The 14,849-nt window shown below is 37.1% G+C and overlaps 1 protein-coding gene and 1 long non-coding RNA gene across 2 annotated transcripts; one reads left to right on the top strand and one right to left on the bottom strand.

Annotated features, from left to right (window-relative positions):
• The first annotated feature begins 840 nt into the window (after positions 1–840).
• Positions 841–4,133, top strand: LOC116707672 (uncharacterized). The gene is made up of 5 exons (XR_004336550.1): positions 841–1,882; positions 2,026–2,107; positions 3,108–3,208; positions 3,492–3,857; positions 4,018–4,133. It is a non-coding gene; the product is annotated as an uncharacterized LOC116707672 (long non-coding RNA).
• A 549-nt stretch (positions 4,134–4,682) lies between these two features.
• On the bottom strand, positions 4,683–14,316 carry nlrc3l (NLR family, CARD domain containing 3-like). The gene is made up of 12 exons (XM_032545090.1): positions 14,040–14,316; positions 13,462–13,650; positions 12,465–12,557; positions 12,141–12,315; positions 11,785–11,932; positions 11,502–11,594; positions 10,949–11,301; positions 9,379–9,585; positions 8,673–8,848; positions 8,321–8,591; positions 8,008–8,223; positions 4,683–6,377 (listed from the first exon to the last, which is right to left on the bottom strand). The coding sequence occupies exons 1-12, from the start codon at positions 14,051–14,053 to the stop codon at positions 5,997–5,999; spliced, it is 2,316 nt and encodes a 771-aa protein (XP_032400981.1). The 5' UTR covers positions 14,054–14,316; the 3' UTR covers positions 4,683–5,996.
• Between the last annotated feature and the right edge of the window lie 533 nt (positions 14,317–14,849).

The following is a 14,849-nucleotide window of genomic DNA, read 5'->3' as shown; positions in this document are numbered from 1 at the left end:
TGGGTCATGTAGGTGTGGTCAGTCACATAAAAAGAGAATAAATGTTTTTAAAGTTCACTCTCAAGATCTATGCCTCTTCTGTGACAGCTTTGGTTTGTAACAGCAAGTTCTGCTTCACTAGGTGAGTTTACAATAAAGCATTGACAAAATACAAGATATTATTTAAATTCAAGATCTTGACTAATTACCCTGTAATTTATAAATAGATGTAGAACTGCAAAATATGTTGAATCACAATCATGTTTAAAATATCAGTGTGTGCAATATCACAACTGTAAATGATTACTTCAATGCAATATTTGGTAGGATATTACATTTTAAGTGTTATGCATTCATACCCTGCATATGAACAAGTTTAGCAAGTTTGATGGACTCTTAACTACCTTTGACGTTTACCCAAAGGTAACCTACTGTTACCCAAAGGTAAACGTCGAAGGTTTACCTTTGGGTAAACTTTTGACGTTTACCCAATTTTATTATGTTTTTTATTTTTCATGTCTGAGATACTTTTGAATCTCAAACTTGAAAAAGGAGACATTACGTGGGTAATGGAGCTCCTGGAGAGGAGTGCGGGGATTTACGCATTGGCAGAGAAAAGAATCTGGATTAACAGTAACCAATACAATCCTTGCAATTTTTCAGTTCAATAAAAGTTATTAAGCTGCAGCAGAAATTCTGTTTATGTAAAGAAAACAATAACCATCCTAGTGACAATCATTGTTCAATCATTTTATTAAACTTTCTTTTCATTTCTAAAAGGTTAAAGGCCATGGATCATCGGCTCATTCTACTAATGTTGCTGAGTATGTTCCTATATTTTACGATTTTGTGTTCCTAATTAATATTTGTTTTGTTCTTTTTATAGAAAATATATAATTATTTATATATTTACTCTTATTTATTGGTTCTCTAAACCTACTGTTCATTTCAATTTTGTGTTGAAAGTGTCTGGCTTCATTCATCGAGCCACTATTTTATCAGAAGTCCAGAAGTCTTGCACATCAACAAAAAGGAATACATTTTTACATTGTCTTGTATAAACTTTAATCAAGCAGTTTGGCATTTAGCAAGCTACCCAATAGACTTTAGCAGCAGAGGACTGTAATTGTCAGATACTTTAGTGCTATGAAATCTTTACAAGTTGAAAGTCACACATTATGTTTTCTTCCTTGTTTATATAATTTAGCATTGTTTAAAAACATAATAAAGCTTATCAAGATTTTTTTGGAAATAAGTCCACATCCAGCCATCTATTTCAAGTATTTTGAAACCAGTAAAGTCTCCTTGTTTAATTTCCAAATCAATCAATCAATCAATCAATCAAATTTTATTTGTATAGCACATTTCAGCAGCAAGGCATTTCAAAGTGCTTTACATCATATCAAACACAGAAACACAATGCAAGATAGAATCAACAATCAAAACACGACATTAAGTCAGGTTCCATCAATAAATTTGTAATTGATTAGGTTTCAAATACAATCCTAAACAGGTGGGTTTTTAATATGACACCCAGCTTTAATCTTTAACCTTTGGTTATTATATTCAGAAAGTCGTAACACCAAACTGTTGTACTCTGTCATTTTATATGGTGGATCCATGAAAATATGGAATATATAACCCCTCACATTATTTCCCTGTGTTTTAGCAACCATCCAGCCACGCTCTGCTACAGCAACATCCTGTAAAAACAAAATCACCACTGAAAGTTGCCCAAAGGCATGGATAATCAAGGACAACAAAATGAATGGCAAAGACGTTTTGACAGTTTCATGTGGTCCGCGTTTTAAAAATAACTTCAAACTGGTATTAAGAGCTTTGCCAAGGAATTGTTCTTGGCCAAATGCCGGTACCTACTCGTGCCTTGAAGTTGTGGTAAAAGGTGATATATTTTACATGCCTTAGTTTTTATCATGATTATAAATGTTGTAAACTAAACTCTGAATTATGTGCCTAAAGGAACATGTTTTTGAATTCTTTATATTTTCATATTGTATAACTCAGATGTTTGTTTTCATGCTCTAGGAAACACTTACAAAATGTGCAAAATATGCTGCCAAAAACATTCATGCTCTGCTCCAAATTTTTGCAAGGGCTGTAAAGAGAGGTAATTATGTCATGTGGTGATTATTTTTAAACATATACATAGGGGAAATAAGCATTGAACAAGTTAATGTCAGAAAATATGCTTCAAATTGGGCTACTCACATTTAATTTATAGCAAATGTTTGTAACAATCTACATAATACTCTCAGAGATGATATTGATCCAAATTACATTCTAAATTTTAAGTTGAATAGCTTTCAGAATAACTACTGAACATGCTTACTGAAATCATGCTTATTGATAAGGGTGACACAGAAACTAGGAACACAATCTGACACATTCTTCCTCACAAGCCATCTTCAAATGTAAAAGACTGGGGGGAAATTATGCATCAGTAAGGAATAAGGAAATAAGGAATAAGGAAAATGATCTTCTCTTCTTTCCATATTTCAGTTGGGTGATTGACTAAGTAAAGGTTTTCTTGGCTGAGCTTGGGTTGATTAGCGTATGAAAACAATCTAACTTTATTTCAGATTCAGATTTTTATCAATAATGTCATGGGACATTTGTGGTTTCATCTTTCTTTTGGTAATATGAGATTGCCTTGCAGCAAGTGCTCTAACCTGTGATGTACCCACATCCAGAAGTCAATGTCTGTATTTTATTTTGGGAAGATGTGCAGGGCCATTCCTTCTCTAATCATGTGTGTATGCCAGGGGTCAGCAGCTTCAGTCCTCAAGTGCCACTATCTTTCAACTTTTGGAGTTATCCCTGCTCCAACACACCCAAATCAAGAGGATGAAAACCTTCTTTACATCCATTTCCTGTGTTGCTTATTGTTATTACATCTAATCTAATTTATGGGCTTTGTGTCACATTTCTGCATTTGTGAAATACTTGATTTGTCAACGACATCTGGTGTAAGTCAACAGGCACTTTAGAAATATTTTTACTGAAACGATTTGTTCAATAGTTATTTTCCCAAGCACACACTTACACACACATTTATTTATGTATAATGTCCAATATTGTTTTGTGATAGCTATATTTTTCTATTACAGAAAAGAGTTATTCTTTAAAACAACCGACTTACCAGTTGAAATAGAATTAAAAGATTCTACCTGTGAACTGTCTGAAACTCAAAGTACTTTTGATGAAACAAGTAAGTACTTTAGCACAAAACAATTACACTGTCCTACAGATTTTATTATTATATTTTCTTTACTGGTTTTGTTGTATTCTGTTGTTTGTTTGCCTAATTTTGGTTTTGCCTGTATATTTACCTATATTTGCGGATGGGGCTACAGGTGCTTTTCCACAGGTGTTTTTGTTATATTTGCAAATTAGCTACAAGGAGCCCATGGTTGCTGTATGAAAGTGTTTCTAGAACCATCTTCTTATCTGCTTCAGTACAAAAGTAATGAATATGAGTTTTTTGGTTTAAGGTTAATCTCTGCAGTTGTTTAATGAAACAAAAAGTTGGATTGAAGCCTTGAATTACTGCGATCAACTGAGTTTCTCTCTGGTCGAAATAACTAACCAGACAGTTTGGGACGAGCTAAAGAACATCTTGGTAAACAAGACAGAATTGCAGAAAGGGGTCTGGGTCGGCCTCGAGCGGTCCATTTTTGGCACCAACATAAAGTGGCAGTGGACATCGGGAGCCAAAGCTGAACAGTCTGAGTGGATCAGCAGTTTTCCGGCTAATGGTCTCAACAATCACTGTGGAAAGATTGTCTGGAGTAATCAGTCAAAAAACATCCAGCTGCTTGATGCCAACTGCCATGATGAATTACCCTTCATCTGCCAAGGTGAACTGTTCACAGTAGAGTCCAGTTTGACATGACATTTATGTAGATTGCCAATGTTTTAATGAGGAGCCTGATATAAACAATGGACACCAAAATTTGACTAAAAAAAACAAAACAAAAATACATTAAAAAATAAAATAACCATGTCTTTCCTTTACAGATACGACTGTGATGCCTGAAAACTAAATTAATCTTACTCTGGAGGATTGTTTTGAATCACTGCTGGTGTATTTCTCGCATGCCTTTCAAATAAAATTTGGTGTTTTGCCTTTCTTACATATTTTTCTTTTGTACAGCATAATACATAGGTTCTTACAATTTATTACAATTTGCTATTTAACTATCAGTTCTGTTGAAGAATAGCTACCTTAAAATAAAAGTTTCATTCCTTGTCTTGGTTTAGAGAATATATATACTTTCATATCTGCTGTTCAAAACAATAAATTGAACCCAATTTTATCTAACATTGAAGGCGTCCTGTCTCACTGGGTCATGATTTCTCTAGATTTGATGTCTTTAAGTGCAACCTTACCGAGGCTGAAATAAACAACAGTCTGCATCAGCATGAGCGTTGCTGACGCGGGGTATGTGTGGGAAATGTTCCCCCCACCTTCTTTACCTGTGCTCTCTAGTGTCCCCCATGCACGCTACATGCGCTACAAAACTGTTTCCCACTTCTTGAAACCAAGAAAGCAGTTAAGCAGCCAAAAGTAACATAAATTCTCAATAAAATGTAATGGAAAGTTAGAGAAACCATTGAACAATGTATAAACAGCGAGTTTACGTCTGTAGTTTAGGCTCCAAGCCCCCACAATAAAAAACAAGTTAAGAACATTTTTTTAATTGTCATGACCAAATATTGTGTATTTTATCAGGGTTTCTTGTGCAATCATTTAATTGAGAAACCAAATGAACTAACTCTTGAGTTTCCTGGTAGGATCTGAAGCTCTGATGCAAAAAGAGCTTGACTATATTTATTTAGTGTTGATTTTATGAAAGTACAAATTGAAAATGGGGTAAAACAACAACCATAAAAACTACACTAAGTAAATGTAGTCAAGTCCTTTTTGAAAATGGGAACCTTATACTGGGAGTCAAATCACACATTGATGGTTCATTCTCTGGAACGTAGGAGAAGCAGAAAAACCAATATAAAAGAGAATCTTTCTCTAGAAAACATCCTCAGCTGTGGCAACAGCAGCTTTGTGTTTGGATTTCATTGCTACTGACAATTTTAATTAACCTTCAGGAATAAAGCCAAAAAATACAGATCCAGACAATCAAATATTATATTAAAGTAAGAAAAACTCATTATATGCCCTCTTACATTCACCAAGCATAATCAATAACAATGTTTGGAAAAGTCAACACAACTAGAAGAAAATATTCAAACAAGCAAAAATAAAAAAAACAACATTTTACCAAGTTTAAGGAAATGTGAAAGAGAAGGACAGCAGATGATCTTTGGACTCTTCTTTCTCAATTTTGCTTTCTTCTGCAAACACTCAAAAGTCTGTTTGCTTCTGTATCATTTCTCCATTTATTATCTAAACCAGAGGTCCTCATATCCAATCCCCAAAGGCCGGGATTCAACACACCTCAATCAGGTGGCTAAATCATCTGCCGTCAAGTTCTCCAGAATCCTAATGACCTCATTTACTTGACTCAGGTGTGTTGAAGTAGAGACATCTAACATGACACTGGCCCTGGAGGACTGGATTTGAGGATCCCAAACCTTAACCTTAAATCCAGTGTAATTTCTCTCTGCTTAGGAAAATGAAGAAGTTATCCAGTGATTGGACAAAAATAAGATGATGCCAGACTGAAATAGAGAACGAAATGAAATGAGAAAAACCAGAGACACAGAGTATTTTAAATGTAATCTGTGTAGGACTGGATACACATACCACAGTGCTGTAAAAGGTCTACCTTTAGAATGTATAAAAGAACATTTTATGCCGTCTGGTGCAGCTAAAACACTAGAGTATTCTTTGTTTCATCATAATAAAAGCAAGTACTGCTTTAATGATTGTCTCTTAATGTTAGTTTTCAGTTATTTCCAACTTCACCTTATTTAAAACATAGTTGAATGAAATCAAAACAGCCTTCATCCATTACATGCCGTCCTCTAAACTCAGCTCATTCATCTTCCTGTGTCATCTCTCTAAGGCACTCGTACAGATTCCGCTTCCTTTCTTCAGGAGCGGTCTGGATGGTGTGGTCCAGCAACTGCTCCACCTCCCCAAGTCCTTCCACCTTCGGCATGCCGTGTGAATACAGGAAGCCCTGGAGCAGGTTGTTGTGGCAGTGTAGGGAGAACAGGCCACACAAGTAACGCAGGAACATGTCGTAATGTCCCAGCTTGGAGCCCAGGGTCCGGGCCACAGCGCACTGCACAAGGCCTGCAGCTGATTTGCCATTGTATTTATATAACAAGACTCTGGGCAGGAAGCCACTCTCCAGAACGTTCTTAGAGTCCAGGTAGAAAGCTAAGAAGACGTACAGAGCAGCCATGAACTCCTAGAAGAGGAAACAGCGAATGTTAAAGGATTGGTTAGGAGTGTTTATGCTTGTGAATAGCTACAGTGTTTACAAATGTAACAGGCAGCTGTAACGTCACACTGCTTTCCATTTCTCTCAAGCAGCTACGCCACCTTGTGGGGGAAAGTGGAAACTGCAACGTGAAGCAACTTCTGGGGTATTTGGTGCAATAAAAGTGCAAAACCAAACCCCCAAACAAACAAGAAAGTGTGTTTCATTTTGTTTTAAGAGGTTGAAATATTGCGGCAGGAAAGAAAAACTTTATTTGACATTGCTGCTCATCACTCTGCCTCCACCGAAGAGGATAAACAACCTTAGATTTTCCAAGTGATCGATAATGATCGAAAATATTGTGAATTTAAGTTATAAAATAATTATTTTTCTAAAAGGAGCCCAGCTTTTACAGTGTAACATTTAACTATACTCAGTTTTAAGGGTAGGAATGGTGTTGGAAAGAAGCTGTACAGCAAAGGAATAACAATTATTATCGATCCAGCTCCCCAAATAATCCATTCATTCTCCATCCTGTTTAATTCTGCGTACATCCAGTAGGCAACGGAGCGAGAGGCCTGGTTCCCCCCTAAGCACCAGTCCATCAAAGGGCAACAAAAAGACATGCAAGAAAAACAATCATGAATGTAAACCCACCATCATGACCAAGCGCAATTTAGACAAGCCATTCATCCCAATATTCATCTTAGTTTGAGAGTCAATTGATAAATTTCACTGAGCGTGAGCATCACATAACTGTGACAATTAAATTAGAAACAACAGCACAAAAAATAACCAATTAATATATTTGGATTGTTTTGCATCACACACTGCTAATTTGCAGCTCTATCAGTCTTTGTGTTGTTTTATCCTGTCATTTGTGTGTTTAGGATTTCATAACTTTTTTGCATAGACCTCTTTGGAATAACAACTTGCTTCAGAATCCCAAACAAGACCAGACAGCCATCCATTTCCTGTTTAAAAGTGATTTCCCCAAACAAACAAGATAGAAGCAGCGCTAGACTCCATGCTGACATGTGTCTCTAAGCCAGACAGACGATCATAGAGCTGCCACATATCTGTGGAGATACAGCCGGACTCAAGCTGAAGACGACCGCACGTATCAGGCTCAAAAGTCTCTAGGATCTTGCTCTGAATGAATGTTGATTTAACATCGGCTGATTTTCTTCTGGTTGGTATCATTCTGACACTCCTCACATACTTTAAAAATAGCTCATAAAAGCCCAAATTAGACCATCAAAATAACATTCCTCTTGACATACAGTACAGACCAAAAGTTTGGACACACCTTCTCATTGAGTTCAATGAGAAAGTGTGTCCAAACTTTTGGTATGTACTGTACTTGCATAGAACCTGGTTGTTTTAGTCTAAAGTTATCTAAAAAACGGAGTATTTAGGACCAACTTTCTCATATTTTAAAGCCTAGATTTATTCTTACAAATCTCCAATAAAATTCTCACAAAACGGCTTCATTTTTGTAAAATGCTTCAATTCCACATTCCTTATCAAGAGCAAACTGCAGACTCATTAGTGAGGAGTTAAATTCTCAATAAATCATTAGTTGGGTGTAATATACAGACACAACATGGTGGTTTACCTGAATGGTGTAGTGAGAGAAGCAGAAAGTCCTTTTCCCAGTGATGGCTGTAGGAATGAGCTCAGTACAAAGGCCCGAGAACATAACCACCTCGTTCAGCTCCAGAGACACGTCCTTTACATCCTCCTCTGTGAACACGTTGGTGTTCTTCTCCAGCATCTTGAAGGACATCTTCCCTAACATTCTCAGCAAGTTAACCTCGACGTCAGTCCATTTCTACATGAAAACAAGCCAGAAACAAATCATTTCAAACGCTAACACTGAAATTAAGACATGGACAGACAACATTTATACAGGGAAAAGCAGTACACACCTCATTATCCCTCTTTCTGAAGTAGAACTTCAGCATGCGATTCGTCTGAATGATAATAAAGTGGATGAGAAGCGGCGTCACTCTGGGCTTGTTGCTTCCATAGTTGCCCTGCTTATAGCAGCTCTTGAATATTTTTGCCACCATCCAGGTGAAAAACGGCTGCCGAGCAAGAATCTGAATTATCGGCACACGCTTGTAGTGTCTCACAATCTTCGCTGCTAACTGAGGGTCAGTAAAGCGTTTGGTCAGGTATTCGTCTTTCATCTCATCACTGGAAAACACAGAGAAGAGGGTAAAGAAAAAGCAAACTGCTAGAAAGAGAGACTTTTAACAAATAAAAGAAAACACCTACCTAAAACCCTGCAGCTCAGCGACAACATCTACAAACTTAGACGGTATCTCTGTGATCGCTGCTCGTCTTCCCAGGATCCAGAGTCGAGCATTCGGAAGCAAATTTCCTCGTATGAGGTTAACAATCAGCGTATCTATGTGTGTTTTGGTGTTGTTATCAGTAATCTCCGGAGCTTTCTGAATATAAGAACAAAACATAAAACCTTTACAAAAAAAACAACTTGTTTTTGCTACAAGACATTTCCTTATTACTGAGGTTGTTTTTATTTTCCTAGATTTATTTATTTATTTACTTCTTTATTCCAAATGCAGGCCAGCATGTCAACAGATCCATGTCAGTTAATCAGCAAAACGTTAATTTATTTAAGTGATTCAATTCTGAAAGTGAAAATTACAGATTCACCACAGAGTGAATCTATTTAGAACGGCAATTTTATGACTCATAGTCATGAGCAAGACTGCTGACGTGACGGCTGTCCTGTGGACAGACACTGATAGACAACTTCTTTTTTATAACAATCCTATTAAATATTCTGAGAATCATAAATTTTGCTTTTTCATTTGCTCAAATCAATAGTAATTAGTTCACAGAAAAGAACTCTTGAAATATATCACTCTGTGTAATAAAAATAGTTAAAACTTTGAATTTATGAATAAGGAACACATTTTTAGATGAAGATTCTCCCGAATGTGTGCAGAGGGGATACCTGAAAGTCCAGAGGCGCCTCGTAGCAATCATAACAGTCCATTATGATGACATATTTAGCGTTCTCTTCCTGCAGTATGTTCAGACCCTTTATAGGAGCGTGGCAATACTCCAATATCTCTTGCATTGATATGCCTTCCTCCTCATATTCTTTCTGCCGGAAATGCCGCAGGTCCCGGAACGAAAGCTTCAAGAGGTACTGAATATCCTGAGCAGAAACGAAAAGGAATGAAAAGGTTTAATTTCCAAAATATAAAAATATACAAGCAAACAAACAAAACTGCATTTGAAAGAGATATCTACAAGTAAATAAACTACATCTGTAGTGTGGGAAATTAATATCAAATTTCAATGACAATAATGACAAATTAAACATTAATGACAATGTTACCAAATGGTGCACACTGCTGTAGTAATGAATGAAGAAAAACAGGCAGAAATGGGAAAAAAATTAAATAAGAGGAAAGTTGATGAGATATTCAAATAAAAGCTGCATGTTTTAAGGATTCAAGGAATTTATTTTTGTTTCAAACATGTTAAAAACATGAGGTGGAATGAAATTAGTTACTCTGGTCCTGGTGCAAACCTAAAATAGGTAATTAATATGTGTTTAATAGATGACTAGACCAGTTCATCACAGAAATAGAAAAATGTGACACTGTCTAGTTGTGAAAAAATTAAAGTAGGGCAATAATGGCTCTTTTGTCTCTATTCTTTCGTAAAACTCAGATTCATTGAGTGCACCACTAACAGTTGCCCTGACAACAGATTCAACCATGCTGTGGTTATCGGCAGCTCCCCACAAGTTACCTTGAACCTCTTGACTACTTTTCTGAGTCAAGAAGAAACGGGACACTCTCAGTTATGCACTCTTCAAGAAGAAGACCTTAAATAAAATCACATTCGAATGTAATAAATATGTTATATTGGCCCAAGGCTAGGGCTGGTTACTGGTTTCAAGGTATAACATGATATGAAAAAGTCACGGTTTCAAAATTACTAAATTTTCCGACATATCGATCCTGAGGGATAAGCGTTTTTTATGTCTGGTAGGAAATAAAGTGCAGGTCAAATCCCAACGGCCATGTGAAGCTAGAGTATCACGCCAGCCACCGCACCCTGTGTAGCTACCAGCTCTGCAAGTTGCTCATAATCCCAACTTGTCTGCATGAGTGTTTTGGAGTAGTTGAGTTGTGTTTTTGATTGATTTTAAGTGAAAAGCGAAAGTTCTGAGTGCCTTCGTATCTTCACCTGAGCAACACTTTAACTGAATGTGCATTTTGGATAAACACGCTATGATTTCTGTCATTTCTGTGTAAATACAAAGTATGCAATGTTCTTTATGTCAAACTTTTAAGTCTCAGAATCTAAAGTACAATAAAAACTGTACTACTTCTAGTACAGTGGTGGCTCTGGCCACAACAGTTCATGTCGAAATTCAGGTTGCAACAAAGCACACTACAAACCATCTTTACAGTGAAACACTTTTCCACACACTTTGGGAACCACTGGTTTATCGCATCAGAACCCAGATTACTGATTACTAAAGGAAAGCTTGTGTCAGTTCTCACCCTGTTGGCCTTTTCCTCTGACCAGTCTAGACAGAACTTGGACACAGAGACAGACATCCCGACTCCTGGGATCCCCGTGGTTACGACCGTCTTCACCGGTGAGCCGTCATCTTTCTGCAGTCGGAACAGATTGTTCAAGGCAACTAACGAGTCCTCACTGGGGACTTGGATAGGTTTCGGGGTTTGTGCCAAGATCTCATGAGATGGGTCAACTCCTCCAAAGCCACGGATGGAAATCTGAGGCGCCACATACACGGCATTCAGAAACTGCTGCTTTCCGGGTTGAGGCACCCCCTCGTGAGTGATTTGACTTTTACGAAATAAATACTCTTTCAGGTAAAAACGAAATATAGCTGTTGGAGGAGAAAAAAAAGGGAAAAATGAACGGAATCCTGAATAAAGAGTTAAATTAAGCCAATTTCGAAGATGCGCTTCATTTAATAAAGTACTAGATGTTCAGTTATGAATGGGATAAATCTGTTTTTTTAAGAGCTGCTTACAATACGATTTGTGTACTGTGGTCTTTCTTCAAAATGCTTCGGCTTTGTCTCACCTTTCGCACACTTTGTCTGCAGTTCATTAATCTCCTCTGTCTTCTCCAATCTTTCAAGCGTGCTTATTGTCTTTGACAGGGCTTTGTCCTGGCCTGGACATGCAAAGCAAAATCAGACGAGTAAGCAGTTGATGGAAAAGTAGCAGGAAGCACGCACTGTACAATGATTCTTCCAAATATGTGAACACTACTTCCAATGACACAACTACAGGAACACAGAAATCTGCTTTACTCCCAGTTTTGAGCTCCACCAGACTCACACATCATGGCAGTGTTTTCTTACCAAACAGTTCAATGATCTTATCCACAAAATCGAGAACATCTCCGTCCAGGACTTCCTGCAAGACGGCAAGCGGCTCCCATTTTTTAAACCATATCTTAAACTTGAACATCTCATCGTTGTTGAGCCGGGATATAACTTCCTGGATACTCTTCAGACACAGACAAATGGACAAATGTTAACTTTTAAGATACAAGGAGTACAAATAATTTAACTCTCGACTGGAAAAATTAGTTAAAAGATGTAAGGAAGGTGTAAATCATCAGCCGGTAAATGAATTTAAAATGCAGCCTTATCTTAAACAGCTGATGGTTATTGTTTGATAGCAAAAACAAACAGTAGAAAAAATGTGTACGAACTTTGAATATATAAGGCAAATCCAATTCTGGGTCTAGTTTTCCTAGCTGGCTGCTCTCATCCTCCTGAGGCAAACCTTCCATTTCAAGAGGCTCGGGTGGTTCAGGAGAACAAGTTGTCAAAAGTTCATCGTCGTCATCCAATTCTGCATCTTCGATGTCATCAAGTTCTTCAGAGCTGAGAGAGAAAATTAACTGATTTAAAACTTTTCGGTGTGTGTAAAATAGTAATACATTTATTCTGATTAATACATTTGAAAGTCAAGTTATAGATAACTCCACATTCGAGCCATCTGTATGATAGTAGTGTGTCTGTGTTTTCTTTACCCGGCATCAATCACCAGCCCTCCTGGTGGCCTGGTCTGCTCAGTGGCTTCAGTGCAGAGTGTCTCTGTGTACAGAGAGTGCCCCATGTGAGACCTGCAAAATATTCATCTGATTACAACAAAACTCTTATAAGGATCAAAGAAACCAGAGGTTTCTTCAACATTAAAAAGGCAAAACCTTTGTTGTGCAAAAGTTTTAAATCAATCTACTAGTACATTTTGCTTGAAAGTATCAAGGCTGAATCCAGGGATGCAGTTAGTAGTTTGTCTGACTTTCTGGAGGTCTTTCAGAGTTTTTCTTTAGACTTTTGCTGCTTTTATAGTTAATGTATCGATACTCGTGGTTGAAAAATCTATACTTTTTGAGGAAAGAAATATCGATAAATATCATAGGATCAATAAAATTACACAGCCCTGAAAGAGGCAAACATATTTTTTTCTCACTGTCTGAAGTTAAATAAGACTGAACTTCTCTTGTTTTCAGTCAGTTAGAATGACAGAAATTACTTCTATCTGCTAAATGCGAGAATTTATTTTTTCTTGTAACTTTCTTTGAATTCAGGCATTTACATGCATTTGGTCAGTATCAGGGACAAAGATGAAGGGATTGCAGTGGGCCCATTTAATAGGAGGAAAGCTTCTTAATGTAAAACCCAACAATAAACTTTGGACTGACAACAGATCCCAAAGAAGCCATGTAGTCGTAGTCAGAATACATCTGATCGGTGTATATAATTAACTTTAAAAGTAAAAGCCATCAAAAGAAATAAGAACAGTGTGGACTAGTTTGTGTAAACATGGCAAATATTTTCTCCCACGTAGTGATACAATCAGAAGGTGTAATATAACTTCACACCATCATAATCCGATGTGAGGTTAAACCAGCCCAAACACATAGCAAAGCAAAGGTCAGTACAGATCTAATCTGATTCTGAAGCACCTAAATGCATAGAAGACACAGACAAGTTGGGACAATGTGCAACTATGTGCAAAATTACCCAACAACTGGAGGAGCAGGAGGATCCGGTGCTGCAAAACACACCACTTCAGCAATTCCTTCCCCTCCTTCCTCCTCCTCATCGCTCTTCTCCATCTCATCACATTCACTCTTCATCGAACCATAACTGGACGGGGGCCTCTCATAGGTCTCATTGTCCGATTCCACATCACTTCCTGCGGCTTGGTTACTGTGGAAATCAAAAGAAAAGCTTTAATATACTTAATTTATGGCTATCAGAGACAGGGGGCGTGGATATAAAAGCACATCACACGTTGCAGTTTTTAGTAGGAGCGTGTGAACGACATGTAATATCTGTGCTATAATACTTTTGCAAAGCACTGTAACTAATGCGATAACATTTATGTAACCATATTAACAACAATTATAAAACTATTCCAAATCATCAAGTACTTTCAGCCAAATCAGATCAAATGATTTGGGGTTTTTTTTAGCAGAAGCTAAAACTGTGTCACAGTGGTGCTTACAAGTAGAACTACGTTACATGTAAGAAATGTTTCATACCAAAAAATTAAAAACAAACTTCAATATTTGCTTTATACAAATAACACAACCTACTTTTCTGAGTCCATGATTCTTGGTTGTAGTATTTGCCAGGTGAGTTTAAGACGGGCGGAAATGAAACTGAAAACACCCGGTTTACCTCACTTTACAGTCTGGAAACCTCTCTGCTGTATTTACATCAACACCGAGCGGTGCTAAGGCGACGGGGTGTATAATAAATGCACTTCCATTAGCAAATAATACAAACAAAACAGGCTAAAACTTAAAAGGTTATGACTAGAGCCGTGTCTAACTTTCAGTTCCAGATCATTTTCTTTCGTCATCTGAACAATTTCCGGTTCTTAATTTTCAGAATAAGAGCTTCAGTTCAGGTTCAAGATCACTTAAACCTGGTGCTGTTTTGTTCATTTTCTTGTCTTATTCTTGTATAATGTTGAATTTTCATGCTCCTGGCAGAATCATGCTGTAATCTTTAAGTTTATCACTTTTTTTATTTTAGAATTATTTCTTTATTTAAAAGGAATAAGTAATCCTTTTGACTGGCCCAGTCAGGATCCTAACTTGAATCTGTAGATAGAGCCATTACTGTTGTCAGTAATTATTTTATCTCTAGCTTATATTAAAGTACATAGTTCTTTTTTATCTTAGTCAGACCCACCACAAGTTGATTTTCAGGGCACATTATTAAAGCTCTAACATTTAGCTCTTATACTGAAGGTTGAGGCTCTATACCGGAAGTGCACCGACAGTTTATGATCCAAGAATGTTCTAGCTAGCCTGAAGAATGCGCCGTATTGCTTCACCTCTCAACAACAGTGCAGAAGTAATGAGTTTGGCAAACACATAAACATGACTTAATCCAGT

This window comes from Xiphophorus hellerii, chromosome 18, assembly GCF_003331165.1.
Source record: "Xiphophorus hellerii strain 12219 chromosome 18, Xiphophorus_hellerii-4.1, whole genome shotgun sequence".
Classification (NCBI taxonomy): Eukaryota; Metazoa; Chordata; class Actinopteri; order Cyprinodontiformes; family Poeciliidae; genus Xiphophorus; species Xiphophorus hellerii.
Note: the sequence above shows the minus strand (reverse complement) of the source record. Positions and strands in the feature narration are given on the sequence as shown.